Source organism: Pholcus phalangioides, unplaced genomic scaffold, assembly GCF_987345545.1.
Source record: "Pholcus phalangioides strain wild (caught in Gottingen) unplaced genomic scaffold, Ppha-v1.0 ptg000020l_1, whole genome shotgun sequence".
In the NCBI taxonomy this organism is placed as follows: Eukaryota; Metazoa; Arthropoda; class Arachnida; order Araneae; family Pholcidae; genus Pholcus; species Pholcus phalangioides.
This window is the reverse complement of record NW_028301613.1, coordinates 11,004,214-11,023,961: the sequence shown is the minus strand read 5'-3', so window position 1 is coordinate 11,023,961 and position 19,748 is coordinate 11,004,214. Positions and strand designations below refer to the sequence as shown.

Here is a 19,748-nt window from a genome sequence, read left to right as displayed (position 1 = left end):
CTGCCAGCAGCGAAGAACTGGACAAGCTAGCCGAGTTAGCTGATCGAGTCGCTGAGCTCACCGAACCCAATTACGGTCATGTAGCAGAAGCCTCGTCTTACTCGGAAATAAGAGACCTTAAACTGCAAATCTCGGAGCTGACTAAAAGAGTTGAGCAGTTGGGCAAATATCCAAGGAATAGCCGGAACCACTATCGAAACTCCAGTCGAGACCGACGTTATTCTGGTTCTAGGAATCGCTCGCGATATCGAGACTCCGATGAAAACCCTAAAGTGTGTTATTATCATAGCAGGTTCGGAGATAAAGCTTCCAGATGCAAGTCCCCCTGCGCTTACAACGCTCAGAATATTCAGGGAAACGGTCCAAGCCCCCCGCAGTAACGGCATGCGGTGGCGGCGATAGCAGTCTTCACCATAGCCGTTTGTTCATTATGGAAAGGAAGAGCGGCATGAAGTTTTTAATTGACTCTGGAGCCGACATATCAATTTTACCTTACAAAGGCAACGGCAAACCGACAACTTTTGAGCTTTTCGCTGCAAATAGTTCCCGTATATCTACCTACGGTTTGAAACTCCTGGAATTGGACTTGAATTTACGGCGGAATTACAAATGGCATTTCACCCTCGCTGACGTTGAGAAACCAATTATCGGATCGGATTTCCTTGCTCACTACGGACTCATCATCGATATCAAAAACAAGCGACTTATAGATCCACTCACTTCTCTCACGTGTAAAGGTTTTACTTACAATGGACCTTCGACAACGATTAAAACAATCTCAGGAAACAGTGCTATAACTGAAATTTTGAAGGAATTTCCCGAATTAACGAGACCTCGTCCGTTTTCGAGGAAAGCTTCCCATAATACCTTGCACTACATAGAAACTAAAGGTCCTCCTGTTTTCGCAAAGCCACACAGATTGCACCCAGCTCAACTCAAGATTGCCAAGACCGAATTCCAGATGATGTTGGACCAAGGTATATGTCGTCCATCGAAATCAAACTGGGCTTCCCCGTTGCACATGGTTTCAAAAGGACCGAATGAGTGGAGACCAACTGGTGATTATCGAAGTCTGAATCGAATTACTGTGCCGGATAACTACCCAGTGCCACATATACAGGACTTTGCGCAGAATCTGCATGGATGTAAAATTTTCTCTAAAATAGATCTGGTCAAAGCATTTCATCATATTCCTGTAAATCCCGACGACATTCCCAAGACAGCAATCATAACTCCCTTTGGTTTGTTTGAATTCGTAGTCATGCCGTTCGGACTCTCAAACGCTGCACAAACGTTCCAACGCTTCATCCACGAGGTGCTACGTAATCTCGACTTCTGTTTCTCGTATCTTGATGACGTGCTCATCGCCAGCCATGACGCAGAGCAACATCACAAGCACCTTAGAGAAGTGTTTGAAAGACTCGATATGTACGGACTGACAATCAACACATCTAAATGCGTGTTCAATGCACCGGAAATTTCCTTCCTGGGCTATTTGGTCAATGAACACGGCTCGAAGCCTCTTCCAGACAGAGTTCTTGCAATCCAAGAATTTCCTCTTCCAGAAAACATCAAGCAGCTGCGAAGATTTCTGGGAACTTTGAACTTTTACAGGCGATTTCTACCATCTACAGCAGCTGTGCAAGCACCACTTCATTCCTTCTTGTCTAGCACCAAGAAGAATGACAAGACATCAATTCCTTGGACTCTTGAGACCAGACAAGCATTCGAAAAATGCAAAACGCAGCTCGCTAATGCCACTCTTTTGCACCATCCTTCAGCATCATCACCATTAGTTTTACATGTGGACGCCAGTGATTTTGCTATAGGTGCCGCCTTGCATCAAGTATCTAACGATAATCAGCTACAACCACTTGCATTCTTCTCAAAGAAGCTTTCAATCGCACAAAGAAGTTATTCTGCATACGATAGAGAATTACTTGCAGCTTATTCTGCTGTCAAGCACTTCAGGTATATGCTAGAAGCAAGACAGTTCTGCATTTGTAGTGACCATAAGCCGTTGGTGTATGCGTTCAGGCAGAAACCAGAAAAGTGTTCACCTCGCCAGCTACGACAGTTGAACTTTATCAGCCAATTCACAACAGAAATTCTTCATATAAAAGGTGTCGAAAATATTCCAGCTGATACTCTTTCTAGAATATCGACCATTTCTGTACCCACACCTTTAGATTATGTGCAACTCGCAGCTGACCAAGAGAATGACAACGATCTCAAAACCATCTTAAATTCTAGTGTATCATCTTTACAACTGAAAAAACTCAGCCTTCCTGACGCAACAGCCGAAATTTGGTGTGATGTGTCAAACGGCAAAATAAGGCCTTTTGTACCAATTTCTCAACGACGACGAGCGTTTGAATCATTGCATTGCTTATCACATCCTGGCATCCGAGCAACATCAAAACTGCTGAGCGACAGATTTGTTTGGCCTTCAATTAGATCTGACTGTCGTGAATGGACTAGAGCATGTATTCCATGCCAACGCTCTAAAGTTCCCCGACACACTCGATCCGCGCTGGCTGAATTCAAGGTACATAACAACCGATTTCAGCATATCAATCTTGACATAGTTGGTCCATTACCATTATGCCAAGGTTCTCGGTACCTCCTAACGATGATAGACAGATTCTCCAGGTGGATCGAAGCCTCTCCAATGCCAGACCAAACTGCCGAAACAGTCGCCAAAACATTAATTGCCACTTGGTTTGCAAGATTTGGCATACCGCACAGGATCACCACCGACCAGGGCAGGCAGTTCGAGAGCCAGCTTTTCCAAAGCTTGAGCAGATATCTAGGATTCCAACATCATAAAACGACTGCTTATCATCCACAAGCAAATGGGCTGATCGAGAGACAACACCGATCGCTGAAAACTGCCCTGAGATGCCGTATTCAATCGAATCCTGCTTGGGTTGATGCTCTTCCATTCGCTCTACTGGGTCTAAGAGCAGCAGTGAAAGAAGACCTGGGATGCTCTTCCACAGAAATCCTGTACGGAACACCATTGCAGTTGCCCGGCGAGTATTTTTCGAAAACACCAGACATTATACAATCCGATTTCGTCCATCAAATCCAAAAGCTAATGCGTTCAATGAAGCCCGTGCCTACAACAACTCACGGATACACGCCGACGTATATTCCTAGTGATCTGCAATCCGCGTCGCATGTCTTCGTACGCAACAACGCACCACATCCTGCCTTACAACCAACATATCAAGGCCCGTTTCCTGTCAAAGATCGCAGAGAAAAATTTTTCGACATTGGCATCAATGGGGCAAGCAAGAGGATCTCCATTGATCGTTTGATTCCAGCTTTCCTTGGAGATAGCTTTAAGGTACCTTCAGAAGTGCCCATACAGCCATCCAGTACAGCGTTGCCAGCACAAGCAGTACCAGCAACTGTGACTCGCTCCGGTCGTCACGTCCACTTCCCCGACAGATATTCGACCACAAATTTCGTTGACACTAGGGGGGGAGTGTGTAGTGACTGATCATAAACGATGCTCTGTGACGTCACGATGTCACGTTTTCTCGTTGTAGCGTTTTTCGCCTTGCGATGGATGGTAACCTAGCAACGGATCGCCAGAAAGTTTTCGAACGTCTCACTGAGTTGATTGTATTTCGTCGTACAGAATGGATGTCGCGTATAACTTGTCCGTGTGTGTGTAAATAAATGTTCATGTCTTTAAGAATGAAATTTACATCTTCTCATTGCCGTCGCCTTTAGCATCATCAGACTTGAATTTTTTCAAAATTTGTTGAATGTATTTAGTTGAAATTGTAACATTAAAAAAATTTAGGATTTTCATTACTTTGATCCTAGCAGATCTTACCAAGGGACCCAGTTTCAGCAGGGGGGAATGAAATAAAATATTTCCTTTCACGTAATTATTTGAAATTACATCAAAAGCTCCAATGAGAAATATTAGAGTGGGATCCACTAAAAATTTTATCATAGAAGCCCGGCTCCAGGATGTAGGGAGGAGGGAGCCATGAAATATATTTTCTGCAATTATTCAAATTCCATTCAACTGTTTATTCGTTAAAAATTTCTTACATTAAAGGATAACATTATAAATTATGAAAATAGCACAGCACCAATATTATCAATGAACTTAATAAAGCCCTATCCCTATGTATAGCAATGAGTATGAAAATTGGGATTATGAGATTAACGATGTTTGCAATAATAATATTACAGAATATTCATCAATGCATTTCATGTAATAGTAAAAAATTAACTAACCTGTGTGATTTTATATGCAGCTGTCCCGATAGGACTAGACTTAATTCCCCCGAAGCTCGCTGGTGGCCGGATTAGCTGTTGTGTTTCCTTCAACTATTCTTTTTAAAGGACTTGAATAACAATATTGTTTATTGCCTTGCCAAGAAATGAATAAAATAAATGTTTAAAATAGAAATTTATCATTAAAAACTGCGCGCACGTGCATGCTAACGGCTGTCAATATGGCGATCAGGGACAACGACAAACACCAACGGGGGAAAAACAGGCCGAAGCATGATGACGCCACAACATCGAAAAATCTCGGGCCAAGACTTCTTGCTCTAGAAGGTGTTGGCTGAGCCTCCCTAATAATAAATGAATATACAATGCAACACATCCCTTCCCCCTCCTACATAAGGGCTTGAGTCTCGTTTATACGAGATGACTGGTAATTTTCCACTCCCTCAATGTTTTCTCCATATCGGCGTCTCTGTGCACCTGAAACCATATGCGGATCCTTGAACAGGGGAGTGGGCTAATTACAGAGGATGTGTTTAGTGAACGAGGCAAATTTTACCACCTATGCCCATAATACAACTTTTACTGAGCGGGGAGTGATCACCCCCTTCACTCTTCTCTGTATCCGTCTATGGCTGATGCTGGTTTTCACGAGATCAACCAGACAATTAGTTCGTAAATGGGAATGTATTCTGGTTTATGATATAGTTAATTATTTTCGTATTCCTGCGTGATTTTCTTTTAGGCATGAATCGCTGGCTTCAAAGAGTGAACAAACCTGCAGCTTCCTCCACTGCTTCGCTAGATGAGCAAACGCTAAGAAAAAATGATATCCAAGCAATGCATTTCATCGTTTGTTTGTCAGAAGATATTTCCGCAAAAAAAAAATTCTGAATCTGTGGTGCCATCTCATTCCCCCTTTGCAAAATGCGGCAGAAGTGATGTATTGGGGAAAAGACCATAGACCAAAAAAAAGAAAATATGAAGAAAGTTACTTCAATATGGGATTCACAGACATAAGTGACAGTGGACCATTCTGTGCCCGAGTGGCATGGTGGTAAGATGCTCGTCTACCATCGTGAAGGTTGTTGTCAGGGTCCCGGGTTCGAACCCAAGGGAGAATATAGATAAGATATTTTCCCTAACGAACTCGAGGCGACCACCGATAGACAGCGCCTTCACTTCCAACCCATCTCACTAATGGCAGTAAATTGCAATATAGCGATATGGCCAGAGTTGGTGTTTGGTGAACTAGTGGACCATTCTGTGTGATTTGTGGAAATGTGTTGACCAACAGTTCCATGTTTCCAGCGAAACTATGATGTCATTTCGAGGACACCATCCTGAGTTGAAAGCTAAACCGATTGCTTTTTTCAAGAGAAAGTGCAACGAAATGTTGGCTTCACAGAAAAACATGACAGTAGTTGGTAAAACCAACAATGACAAAACATTGGAAGCTTCCTACTTCATAAGTTACCGTGTTGCTCGAGCTGGTGAAGCTTATACAATAGCTGAAAATCTGATTAAACCATGTACAATAGATATTGTAAATTGTTTGCTTGATGAAAAAGCTGCCAAGTTAGTCTCCAACATTTCCTTATCGAACAGCACTGTAGCTAGACGAATCATTGATATGGCTGATGAGGCTAAAGATGCACTCATCAGCTGCATCGAATTTGCACTACGAACAGATGAGTATACCGACGTTGCCGGGTTGGCAGTTTTAATGGTGTTTGCTAGATATGTTCATTTACAAACGTTTCAGGAAGACCTCGTTTTCTGCAAACCATTGCCAACCAACACATCAGGGAGTGAGATATTTGATCTTTTGGAAAAATTTTTATCATCAAATTATTATCATTTACCATGGAAAAACTGTATAGATGCATGTACTGATGGTGCAAAGGCAATGATGGGCCACAATGCTGGAGCAATTGCCAGAATTAAAAATAAGGCAAAAAAATGTAGCAGTAGCCATTGCGTCCTGCACAGACACGCACTAGCGTTGAGAAAAATGCCTACCAAACTTATGGCTGTGTTGAATGATGCCATAAGAATGATAAACTACATCAAATTGAGGACTCTTAAAAGCAGGCTCTTCAAAAAAATGTGCGAAGACATGGGAAGTCACCATGTGTCCCTCCTGTTGCACATTCGAGGGAAAGCGCTTACGCGTTTGATGGAACTTCGCTCAGAGGTAGCCGCATTTTGGATGAATCAGAACGTTTTATTGCCGCAGGGTTTGAACGATGGAGACTGGGTGTGCAAACTTGCATATTTGGCCAATATTTTCAACAAAATTAATGAAATGAATTTATCATTACACGGAAAAAAACCCACCATTTTGGATGCAAATGCCAAAGTGTCTTCTTTCAAGAGGAAACTTGTATATTGGTTGGAATGTGTTGAAGACATGGATTGCTTTCCTCTAATAAAGAGCTTCCTGACGGAAAATAGTCTGAAAATTCAAGAAACAGTGCAAAAAGCTATCTGGGTACATCTTGAAGCTTTGAAAGACTCTTCTGAACATTATTTTCCTACAGCTCAAGAGAAGGTGCTTGATCACTTTAAATGGGTATTGAATGTATTCAGCGTGAACAAAAGACCATCCAGCTTAAACTCAGAAGAATACGAGGTCTTCATAGATTTGACATCACACAGCGAACTAAAAATTGCATTCCAAAACCAAAGCCTACCCGAATTTTGGCTTAAATTACAAGATGAATTTAAAACCTTGTCTGAGAAAGCAAAATTAGTACTGCTGCCTTTCTCAATCACATATCTCTGTGAAGCAGGATTCTCCACATACATAGGAACTAAAACGAAATGCAGAAGCAGCCTGAATGCAGAACCGGACATTCGTCTGCAATTATCATCAATTGAACCTGAAATAAGAAAACTGCGCAAACGAATGCGAGCACAGGTGTCTCATTTATCAAATGTGCTATCATACTTGATCAAACGTAGATACATTTTACATTTTTCATTGATAACTTATTTCGTGTTACGTCCTAATTTAAGCCTACTTTTGCATTACACTGCACTCTAGTTACGATATATTTAATACATACTGAATTTGAATTGCCTTCTATGAAGAAAAAATATTCATAATGAACGACGATGCATTTGAATTTAGTTTGATGTAAATTGGAGGAAGTGAGTTTGAGCGTAGAGGTGTAGGGCTGGATAGGCATACGGGTCTGTGCCTTCTTCCCCAGACGATAAAAAGTTAAAAATATTTCAAAATATTTGGTGAAAAAATTTAAATTACGATAAAAAAAATACCTTTATTTGCTGTCTCAATCTATTGATTTAAAATGCTTCTGGAGGTTAGTAACTCCACATTTCTCTGAAAGAAAGTTCATGGGCTCCCTCCAAAGGTCGAGTCTGGGTACACCTCCGATTTATTAGGATGGTATTGTTGTTCTCGTAATAATAAAATGATAACCATTTACAATATAAATGGTTTGATTTATTGAAATTTGGAAGAAATTCTATGTATGGGTAAATTTTGATAATAACCCGTGTATCTCTCGGTTGCGTGTGTAAGTAGGATTATAAATTGAGATATTGTGGTAGATTTCAAATTTTTGTTTGTGGTAAGTTTTCAATACTAATTTCATTGTAAGGGCATTTCAAATAATTGTTTAGAGATTTTTTTTACTTTGCATTTATCTACTAACCCCCCCCCCCCCCCCCAGTTAGGCTATTTTATTTAATTGTAAAACATAAGGTAGACCCTAGGGGCTCCACCATAAAAACCGAGACTTAAAAGGGCTCTGCGAGTCACAAAAAGGTTGAGAACCGCTGTTCTAAAGAAAAATCTGTCGTTACCGCACAGTAAAAGTGAAGATGATCTCTTTGAATCTGATGAGAGTAGTAAAGACCTCCCTGTCTTCACCATGGTGACTAGATTGATCACCAGATCAGCATCAATACCCCAAATCTAATGACTACATTGAAATTGTAAAAATGTGTTCACATTTTGCATTGTTTTGTGTTTCCCCAGAGTGATTTAACTGATGTTTATTTTCTATTCTTCATACATACTTACTTGGAATTGGTGCCGTCTTAACCCGGGAGCCTCAAGAGAATGTGGGCCTCACAAAAATGAGAACCAGTTAAAATTTTTGAGAATTTGCCAGGTGGGATCTCAGAAAAATCACTTGGCCCAGGGGCCCCATGATACTCTAAAGACGGCCCTGCTTGGACTGTGACGTGCATTGTGCTTATCACAGATGCTTAAGTTTTGAATATTTCTTGTGTTTTATTAAAATTGTTATTAGCATTTTTGTGTTTTCCATATTTGCATTTCTGTTGTTCCTTAGTTTTTTTTCTCAGACTGTGACCTGCATTGCGCTTACCACAAATGTTTATTTTTCATTGTTCTGTGCTTTCCAGTGTTACATAACTGATATATGATTTATATAGCTGTTGTTTTCATACATATGTACCTGGACTGTGACATGCATTGTGCTTCCACAAATGTTTAATTTTTACATTATATTTTGTGGTTACTATATATTTTAATTTTTTTTATCCCCATATACTTTGAAAAAGAGTTCTCATGTTTGATCAGGTGGTGTGGATAGATTTGATGCGCTGGGGAAGGTGCTGCTACTTTTCCAACAGATACTCTTTACGTTAGAGGTTCCGTAAGGAATATTAACGTGGGTATCTGTCTGGTAGTTCAAGTTCAAATCATGCAGTGCATCCACGTTTACACAAAAATGGATGCTCTCTCTCTCAATCACTTGCTTGGAAATGCAAAATGTCAGATAAAAATAAGCACCATTTACTATTACAGTATTACCATTTTTAACTGTCCTTTATAATGAGGTTCTACTGTATTTGCAGCTAATGCAATTACTTTGATAATAAATTTTCATTATTATAAAAATTTTATGGCTTTCCGTGAAAATAACATATCATTAACATACAGTACATGTTGCACACATAAGTAAGTTTCTAGATGAATTTTTTCCACATTTTTCTCTGCAATATGTCATAACCAAATTGTTTTCTAAGTTAACAGTATTTTTAATATGTTATATCCACAGTATAGTTTTATGTGATATATGTACGAGTAATAACATAAGTAAAAATATATGAAAGGGAATGGGAAAAAATCCCAGTTTAAAAAACCGTATGTTATATACAGGGTATGTTGATAAGTAGGGCTTGCGGATTTTTATGACCAGTCATATTTTGGCCATTTTCACGTTATTGGTCATATTTTAAGCATTTTTTGTGATCGTCATATTTTAGGAATTTTTCAAGCAATCAGTCATATGTTTTGGTAATTTTATCACTGAAAATTTTAATCTGTAGGCATTTTCTTCAGAAATGCAGTATGCGCTTACAATGAATTCTTGTCTTTTCTTTTCAGCAAATTCTTTTGCATTCCCATTGGTAATATTTTTGTTCTTGGAGGATTCCTTTGCTATGTTTCTGAATGGCATGTCAAGCACTTACGAAAAATTTTATTCATTCGGACACTCAAAATCTTTGCATTTTCATTGTGCCTAAACACAGCGATTTCTATCAGGAGGAGTAGACTTGGCTCTACCACCGCTCCCTGTCAATGTAAAATTCCAAAGCTCTATAACAAGGTTTTTTGCACTGTTTTGAAATTTAAAGAAAAAATTTATTTCTCCCTCTCCCAAAACTGCCACTCTCTCAAGTTTGATAGTTGCCCTCCCTTTCTTCAATTTTGACACTTAAGAGTTCAGGGGGTGAACAATCCCGTTGTCCTTAGAACCAGTTTTTTCCTTACGCACGCTGTTTGCCGTTATTTAACGAAAAAGGGAAAATTTCCGCACTCCGCGCTCACCTTTCCCTAAATAAATATTTTTTTTTCCTTGTATAATGACAACGATAACGACAAAGAGGCCCCTCTCGTTAGCTTGTAATGACAACTTTTTTCTCTGTAATAGCTGCGTGATGTGTGCTCGGATGCAAGATATTTTCTATTCAAAAAATTCTCCTAGTGTTTTTCCGTGCTATTAATGCTTCATACATGCATTTAATGTGAAAAAAAGAAAATATATTTAGGCAAACAAAAAATACAGCCAGCTATGCGAGGAGCTTGAGCCAAAGACGAAGACAAGAGTTGCTGTTGAGTGGAAGGTAGGTGTTAACTATGAATGAAATAAATTTTCTTTTATTTTTCTTAACACAGCATTTCAATCATTTTAAATGATTATTGATGTTTTATACATACTCGAGGCTTTAGGAGAAAAAATCCTACAACTGACATCGTTGTGAAATAAGTACTCACAGGGCCGTAACTAGGATTTTTGCTCCCCGGTGCAAACATAATTTTGCCGTCTCTACAACTGTAAAATTCGATAATTTTATAACAGTGTTTTTTGTTAACACTTAAAACTGTCACCCCTAAATTTTGCCGACCGGGGCAATTACCCCCCCCCCCCCAGTTCCGGCTGTGTGTGTACAGATAGCGAGATGATCATATATGCAAGCTACATTCGCAAATATTAAAATTAAATTTGTTCATATATAAACATGGAAAACATGTATTATAATAATAATGTATTATGTTTGGTCTGTATCGATAAGGTCACATTTTATATTTCTGTTAGCACATATTTTCGTGCTGTCTTAAGAGTCATAGACCAGCACCATCTATCTCTAAGAGGTACTGCATAGACCCCGGGACAAGTGATTTTTCTGAACTCCCCCAGCATTCGAAATACTTGACTGTATTACATACTTCTGTCAAAAATTGCGCGCAAATCTCATTTGCACTACCAAACCACACATGCACCTCGTCCACATTCTCTGCATAACTTCTAATCATTAAATTACTGCAGCACTCTTAGTGATAGGTTGGTTGCAGACAAAGATTGAAAAATGTTCAATATTATCAGTTCTGTATTAAATCTTTTGATATACTGTACAGTACAATCAGAGGTGCCGACATGAAAACATTGAGGGGGGCCTAAAACTTGCTGGTTGTCCCATATATACATATATATGGGACCTATCACATACACAGGAGAGGGAAGGCGTAGTGAATTGTTTTTTAAGAAATTATTGGGGGGGGGGGCTCAAATGGCCTCAGCCCCTAGGTTCCGGCACCTATGAGTACAATGTACAATATATGTCATTTGCATTAAACGATGTATTTAAAATTAGCCTGTACAATTTTGTTTTATGAACTTGCTCAAATCACTGGTGGAGAAAAATTTCATGTTTGGGGTTCTCCTGACAATTCCCCTGTCCCCATGAGATATAAGCATAAAACATAATAAATTATAAAGAACAAATTCTTTATATTAAAGGGTCTGTAGAGAAATTTAAGAAAACAATAATTGTCTGTACTACTGTGTTATACTTATTAAGTAGGAACATTGTTACAAGTGTTCAATGTTGTTGTTCGAATGGTATAATTGACACTTGAGGGTAGGTTATTAATTAGTAATTATATATATTAGTAATATATATATATATATATTATAAAGTATATATATTAGTAATATATATACACAAAAACAAAGGCTACAACAGATAAAATGCCCAACGAGGTGGCTGAAATATATATATATATATCTGTCCACAGAGAACAGATTGACCCTTAATATATAGTACTCAGAGCACAAAAACTCAAGCACCTATCATCATCACTTTCAGTATCGAAAATAGTGATAGTAAGTCGAACATAAAACATGCATACTTCATACATTGCAATAAATTTGCTAGGGACACAAAAACTTAGGTATACAAGTAACACTTCCCAAAACATGTCAATTAGAAATTCCTTAGAAATATATTTATCACTTGTATATGTGGTTTAGTAGTACTAGCAGTTGGCAAATTGTTTTAGTTGACAAATAACATGTTATTTTATTCCATCACACCACTGATACATTGAAATATGTTTGGTACTATTATTTATATATTTTGGTACTTTGTTATATACTATTTGAAATGCATATTAGGTTCTTGACCATTTACTGAAGTGAGAGTTGTAAAATGAAGATATTACATGCCTGTGTAAGACAGAAATCGGTGCTCATGGCGTGTATTTATGTACTGATGGATTAAACCATAGGTAAGTAGGTAAGTTGAATCTCTTTCATTTTTCTTTGGAATTTTTTGACATGCACAAAGTTCAATACTCAAAACTATCATACAATTTACCCTTTTCATTTCAGGTGAAAATGTTGAATGCAATGACAAGTTATAGCCTACCAGTGTAAAACTAGAAATTGTTTTTTCAGCAACAACTCTATTAACTAGCACTTACTTGTATATTCATACACAGCTGCAATCATATATGTGTATGAAATACTGTTCACACATATATCTAATAAATTTATCCATGATCGTAAGCAGTAAATGAGTTTGTTTTCTTTGTGATTATAATTAGAAAAAATGTTTATGAATGTTACATTTAAGTACTACAATAAATCTAGAATTAGTTACACAAAAAACAGTTTTCTATGCAAACATTTAAACAGCTCAGTGGAATACAGTTTTGATTTATTTGAACCAGAGTTATATAATTTATTTTTTTGATTAAATGCATCTGAAATTATAAAATGAATAACGTTTCCATTTAGAATGACTTATTTTGTCGACACATCAAAATTTTCTGTCCAAAGCTTTTCACTGCAGTTGATTACTTATGTTGTCAAAAAATTTAATGAAGTGATTGGAAAGAAATTAAAATTTTATTGCAAGATATGGTGAATGACATGGCTCAAGCAATATCAAAATATATAGTATCAAATAATATTTGCCAAACATGTATATAAGGGGGAATAGCTACAGTTCCAACATGTCAAGACTGGATGGATAAGAAATCTCAATACATTTTCCTAAGTGAGAAAATCGTTAACATTAAAACATGAGCCATTAAAACTCATAGACCTGAAAGGTCAATATTTTCCCCCAATGATTGAGCATGACACTTGCTGTATTAACCTCTAATTGATAATATGTCATGAGAAATTAAAATTATAATCTTTCAGAAAAAAATTGTAATTTAAAATTTCTATTCAAATAAACTTGAATTGTCTCAAATTTATACGTCCAGTAGCAAAATTATCAAAATATCTTATAAAAAAATTATTAAAATATCTTATAAAAAATTATTAAAAATAAGAGGAAACTTTTGCGCATGCCAATGTAAAGAAAAAAATATTACGCGAAAATAAAGTAAATAAAGCAATTGTTGCCACAAATGTTGAAGAAATATTGATTTTTATTATGTAGTAGTAGTTATAAACTTTTTGCTTTACGTTGATTGGTTGAATAGTGAGCTGAACCGTAGCAACTAATGACTGAACCGAAAGACCGGTTTTTTCCTTCGCAACCCGTCACGTGATCCTAAGGACAATGCTCAACGCAAAGGGGAGAGCGCCGCATAAGGAATTTTCCTTAGCACGTTCCTTACAATAGTTCCTCATCTAATGACAAGCGCAGAACGGGCATTATATAAGGAAAGTGGAATTGTTCACCCCCAGAGTAAGTTATAGAATTTTTTTCAGGGGAGAATAGTTTCAGCATTGATGGTAGCTGCTGTGCAGTCATGTGGGCATCATAAGGGATTTGCAAACACCTGGATTCAAATACCATTGGTACCATAGTGGTAATTAGATGAAGTTGGTTTTCTATTGTTTTCCAGATTCAGGCGCAAATGTAAGTCAATCTCTCCTATTGAAAAGTCTTGCAACAGAACCTACAACTATGGCCTGAGAATTTTTATTAAAATGGTAAATTGTTTCTTTTATGTTTATTTTTTAACTTAATAAGATGAAATAATGGAAAAATTATAATGTCATATTTTCATGTTTTTCAGGTCATAAAAATCTGAGTCTAGTTATATAAGCGTGTACTTTACTATATTTTTTCCCACGGTCCTTTACATTTTTAGCATCATTAGCAAATTTAGGAAAAATTTTAAAAAGATTTTTGGTAATTAATATACTCTATACTAATATACTATATATATTTTATAACTCTTCATAAGATTTTCCATGGTAAAAAAATTTAAATTTTTTTTTCAAAAACAAAGTTTACATTCTTTTTGTGCATAAATTTTACATGTTAGTGCTACTTTAAATCTCATATTTTGCTTGAATATGTTGAAAAATGAAATGTTATGATTTATTCTTATGATTTCTCAAACAATGTCGCTTAAAAAGCAAGTCTTAGACATGTTATCTGCATCATTTTTTAAAATAAATTTTAACTTCTTATTTTCTCAAAAAGTTTTAAAGATATGCAAGTAATATTTTACATAAGGATAGTAAAAGTAATAAAAAAACAATAATTAAAACCGGAGTCCATGGGTTTCATGGCTGGATTGTTAGACATTTTTGTTGGAATATATTGAGTGTTGACTGTATAATCCAAACACACACACACCCAATACATATTTCATAACGCTCGTGACTAACCTGAAAATCAAGTAAAAAAACCATTTATTGCTTAGAATTTTGGCTGATTAGCAACGAAACATTCATTAATAACTTTTTAATTCGAAAAAATGGCAATTCAAAATTTTTTTAACTGTTTCGTAAAAATTAAGGAAGTTGAACTCATAACAAAGCATTAGTTTATATTCCAGTCACCTACCTTACTGTATGGTGATAAAATTTTAGTAGAGAGCATAATTTGAACAGGGTGATGGCATCTTTTTCAGACATAAGAACTTGCTCCACACGGATTTTCAGGGGTCTGCACAATCCTTCAGTGATATGTGACAATGAATTCTGTATTTTACTTTCTCGCTCTGAAATAGAATTATACATAAGATTTTCCAACAGCAAAATCTAAAAAATAATGCAGAACTTTAAACAAAATCTTTATTATCAAAGCACCTTCAACCAATTTTCATCCTCCCTCCGAATTCATTGCCTGTGCCAGTACTGTATCCATAAAGTGGTTTGGTTATCCAACAGCTGAAGTTGATTTTTGAACTTTGAGGTGCAAATATGAGCCAATCTACCAATTAAACATTTTTGCTACAACAGCAACTGCCTCTACAATGGCACTAATTTGTTATCATTACACTTCACTTACAATTTGAAATATTGATGGCAGCACCAACTTCACATACGTGTAACAATCATGTAACAACTCATTTGAAACATTAATGTAAAACAATATGTAAATTGCCAACAATGGCTACAGACTTAGGGTTATGCTAACAATTCGGCCAGGAAACCCTATCAGGTGATAGAACATCGATCATTAAGTAATCACAATGCTCCTCTGGCCTGCATTTTCCAACAGATACTGGCACTGATGTATTCCACTAAGCAAAGAGGATTCTTGACATAAGCCAGACAAGCTTCAGTTGTTTGCTGTAAATGGAGCTGCCATCAATACTTTCGGACAATGAATGTTAAAGCTAGACCTAAGACTTTGTCATGAATTTCATTGGATGTTTATTGCTGCTGACGTTTTGCACCCAATCAATTAGATCTGACTCTTTACAACATTTCAGATTGCTGAATGGCCAGGACCGTTGTTGTCAAAATAATGTTTTTTTTTATAGTAATTTATTTATGCCGTATACATTTATAAATTAAATATATTTCATAAAAGATGTCATCACTCCTTTCAGCCTCGTACATGGAACTGGTAACAGCGGACGTGATCTCGTCGCACGTTCATTATAGTTTTTTTTTATACTGCATTTATTGTAGTTTGTTTTTATATATTTTTATATTTGTGGTATTATTTACAATGGCTCAAGAACTGACTAACGTGAATTGAGGGGCTCTGAAACCTCCACAATTCTACTGTTCAAACCCATAACTGTGGTTCTTGCAACTCAAGTCGCAATTTACTTTCGCTGGAGTGATGGCTGAGATAACAAAGTTTGTAACGTATCATTAGACCCATGACGCAAAAGTCCCCATTTGATTCAATCTCATAGGTGATTTGAGTTAAATATTTTGTTTACCTATTAGAAGATGTATAAATATTTACCTTTGTTTTCCCGGAGGTCGATCGTGATTGCCATACGATTGGCAATTGCGGCAGATTTATCTCGGTTGTTTTGTTGTCCTTTTGGAGTACCGATTGTTTCAATTTAAAATATGTAAATTCTGCTGATATTTTGACTATTTTTTGTATCCTGAGATGTACCGGACCGGTAATTCGATTATGCCGTGAAAAATACAGATTCCTTAATGTATAAATACTTGTTTCAAGTCAGTTGCAATCTGCTCATTCCGATTGAAGCTAACATGAAGTAAATTTGCTAATTAATCGTGCCAAGGTACTTTTACCAGCTGGTACTTTACAATATAATGTTTACTTTGAGCTCTATTGCAGACCAAGTGGGGTGATCTCGTTGAGGACTATGAAATTTGTAACAACCGCTATAGGCGAAGGACCCTATGGCGGTTGTTACAAATTTTAAAGTTGAGACCATGTCGGGTTGTGGTGATCGAGAACGTCCGATGACTGGATATTGGGTGATCCTCTACGGAAACGTGCTAAGGTTTGGAGGTGACACAGTTTGCCAAAACTGCCATTGGATAACCACTCCAGAAGCTCAGTTGATTCATCTACGATGTAGCTTCAAGTCTATAATTGACGAACCGGTTCCTGAGGAAAGCTGATTTTGCATCTTCAAAGAGACGACTGGAATACTCAGCTTTATATTGAGAATTATGAACTGCTGGACGTTTTGGGTGAGATCAGAATATTTTATTGTAATAAAACTTTGATTCATAAAATTTTTAGATCGGAAAAATGATTCATATTGTTAAGCGCACCGGTGAACTTAATTGTTAATGTTAAAAGTATTTAATTGTTAATAGTGGAAAAAAATAGCTTTTGTTATGACTTTTGCTTTCATTTTGCTGTCTTGCAATTTAGATCCAATATGAATCCGGGAATGCAACTTTCATAGTTGCAAGTTGCATCATGTCATGGCAGCATTGGAACAGAGGAATTGGCAGTGGTTGGAGACATGCTTGATAGGCCTCCTGCTGTGATGCCATGCACAGCTCGCCGCTCTGAAAGCTCGCTTGTACGCTCAGTATGACAATTTTAGAATTGTTTGTCCTGAGAAATTCAATCCTCAAGTCGATGGGCCGCACTTGTTCACTCACTATAGTAAGGAGCTAGCCTGGTGAAATGGACCACCTCACACTTCGATGATGGTATCCTTTGCATTCAAGCTACGACATCATTTAGTTTCTTCACAACTCTGTAGGTTCCTTCACATAATCAGTGTCACCTTTGCACCACTCAAAAAGGACCACTGAAGCATACCCGTGCCCGTTTTTAACACTATGACGTTGGTGCGCTATTCAAGAGAATTGCCCTGGAAATCCTTGGACTGTTACCCATAATCCCCAATGGTCACAAGCACATATCTGTGGTAATGGAAGATTTTACCAGGTGGCCGAAAGCGTATCCTGATGAAGAAGTAGTGATACTGGCGGAAGTTTTGGTGTGAAATTAGGTATCTTGATTCAGAGTACCCATGCTGATCTATTCCGACCAGGAAAGAAACTTCACTTCAGAAGTTTTCGGCAGCATGTGCAAGCTTCTAGGAATGGAGAAGACTGTGCTCTCAAGGCCTTGCACTAAGAGGTGAAGCTGCCAAAGTGCTACAGATGTTGGCTGCCGAAAACTGGCTTCGGAGAAAACTACCATATCCCACTTTTGACACCAAACTGTTCCAGATAATGTACATCATAATTCTCAAAAGCACTCGAGATGGCACAACACAAAGTAATTTGAAGGACAACAAATTTGAGGTTTTAACGAAACAAACTAAAAACAAAGAGTGACTTCTCTAAGATACAAGAGATTTCGTGTTTAAGAAAATTCAACAAAACTCATAGTTCCACCCTTGTGGCACCACTATATAAGCAAAAGAAACCTTAAAGAACCATCTCTATGATTCTTACAGGATCTTTGCAATTCTTTGACATTGTCAAATCTTCAGAGCTGTCATTAAGTTTGTTGCTAACTTGGCGATATTTACAGACAAATGCCTAATTTTCATTTTTACAAGAGAAAATGAATATTTACAGATGAGAATGACATAATAAATGATAAATAAGGACTATTTACATAATTTTTACAACAATATTGAATTTTAAAATTATTTGCATGCAATATCAAATACCACAATATATTTCACTGATGCCTGCATGTTCTGAACAAAATTTTAGAGGCTAATTATGTGTAGTGTATAAATTAATTTTCAAAAAACTTCTCCCCAAGAAACTAATAATGAAAAAAATATATTACCACACATTTTTCTAACAAATATTTGTTTGTAGAATGCAAGTAAACAGCATTTAAATGGAAATTAAACGCCATCCTTCTAAAATGTGACACCTACATTAAACTCACAAATACATTTCTATGTTCTTTGCTCATTTCTGTGCATATTCTGCTACTGACCTTAAATTATGTATCTGCTTAATAAAATTGACCATACAACAAGGGAATAATTGTTCACACCAACACACCCACTTCTGCATAATTGTATCTCATGGTTTATACTCTTTGAAAGTAAAAAAATTCAAGGACTATTCAAGCACTTTTCCAGCCAAAATTTTAAAATTCAAGGACATTCATATCACGATTGATAAAAAAAATAAAAACAGTGATTTTTTACAAAATATAAATTACTTGGATTTTTCAATTTATATTCAACATTTACTCATTTTTAATTTTGAAACGCCAATTATTTAAAGACATAATTTTTTAAAGCAATTATAATTCCCATTTCAACTTGTAGACAATGTAAAGTTCTAAAGGTCTTGCTTTTGAAAAAAGCCACTGTAGTTCAGCATGCAAATAACGTTTAAGCAGAAATCATTTTATGTTTGAAACTTGAACTTTGCCTTCGATGAAAAAAAATTAAAAAGCATGTAATCTAGGGTGACTATATGACCTGTATTTCCTGGGACATTCCCATATTTTCATGTAATTTTGGCCATCCCAATTTTTTCATGAAAAAATGTCCCATTATTTTCCATATACTTTCTACAAAGCCAATTGAAGTGTTTTTTCCTTTACTGAAATTAAGTATTAAAATTATTTTCCTAATCCTATGAATTATATTATGATAATTATGACTTTAAATATTGTCATGTTAATGTCCCCCCCATATACAATCCATTTAAATCTTCTGCTTCAATGCAATGGTGTTTCATTTTCTGCTTTCTTTGGCAATTTTAGCAATAATTGGCAACTTTGCTTACCTTTGTTAACATTTTTGGTGACAATTGGCGATTTTCCCTTATTTTTATCAAGGAAATATGGTCAGCCCACATCTATTCAACTGACATTCAATAGTTTAAAATATTTTGAACCGAGGAAATTTTTTGTTGCCATATTTTAGGCAACATCTTTTTAAACATAGAAATACCTCAGGTAAGCGTGACCATATGTCATGCTTTGAACAGTGTTACATAATCATTGTACCCTTGTTGCTCTACACATTTTCGCCCTAGTGGAATATGGTTCAGAAGGGA

General features: G+C 36.6%; 1 protein-coding gene across 5 annotated transcripts in view; it reads right to left on the bottom strand.

The window, feature by feature from the left end:
* Positions 1-19,748, bottom strand: part of Cog6 (conserved oligomeric Golgi complex subunit 6) — a 209,964-nt gene that overhangs the window by 53,122 nt on the left and 137,094 nt on the right. For all 5 annotated transcript variants that reach the window (XM_089248666.1, XM_089248668.1, XM_089248670.1 and 2 more), the window contains one exon: positions 14,866-15,022. In XM_089248666.1, the coding sequence (XP_089104792.1) occupies positions 14,866-15,022 (157 nt within the window). The remainder of the gene's footprint in view (positions 1-14,865; positions 15,023-19,748) is intronic.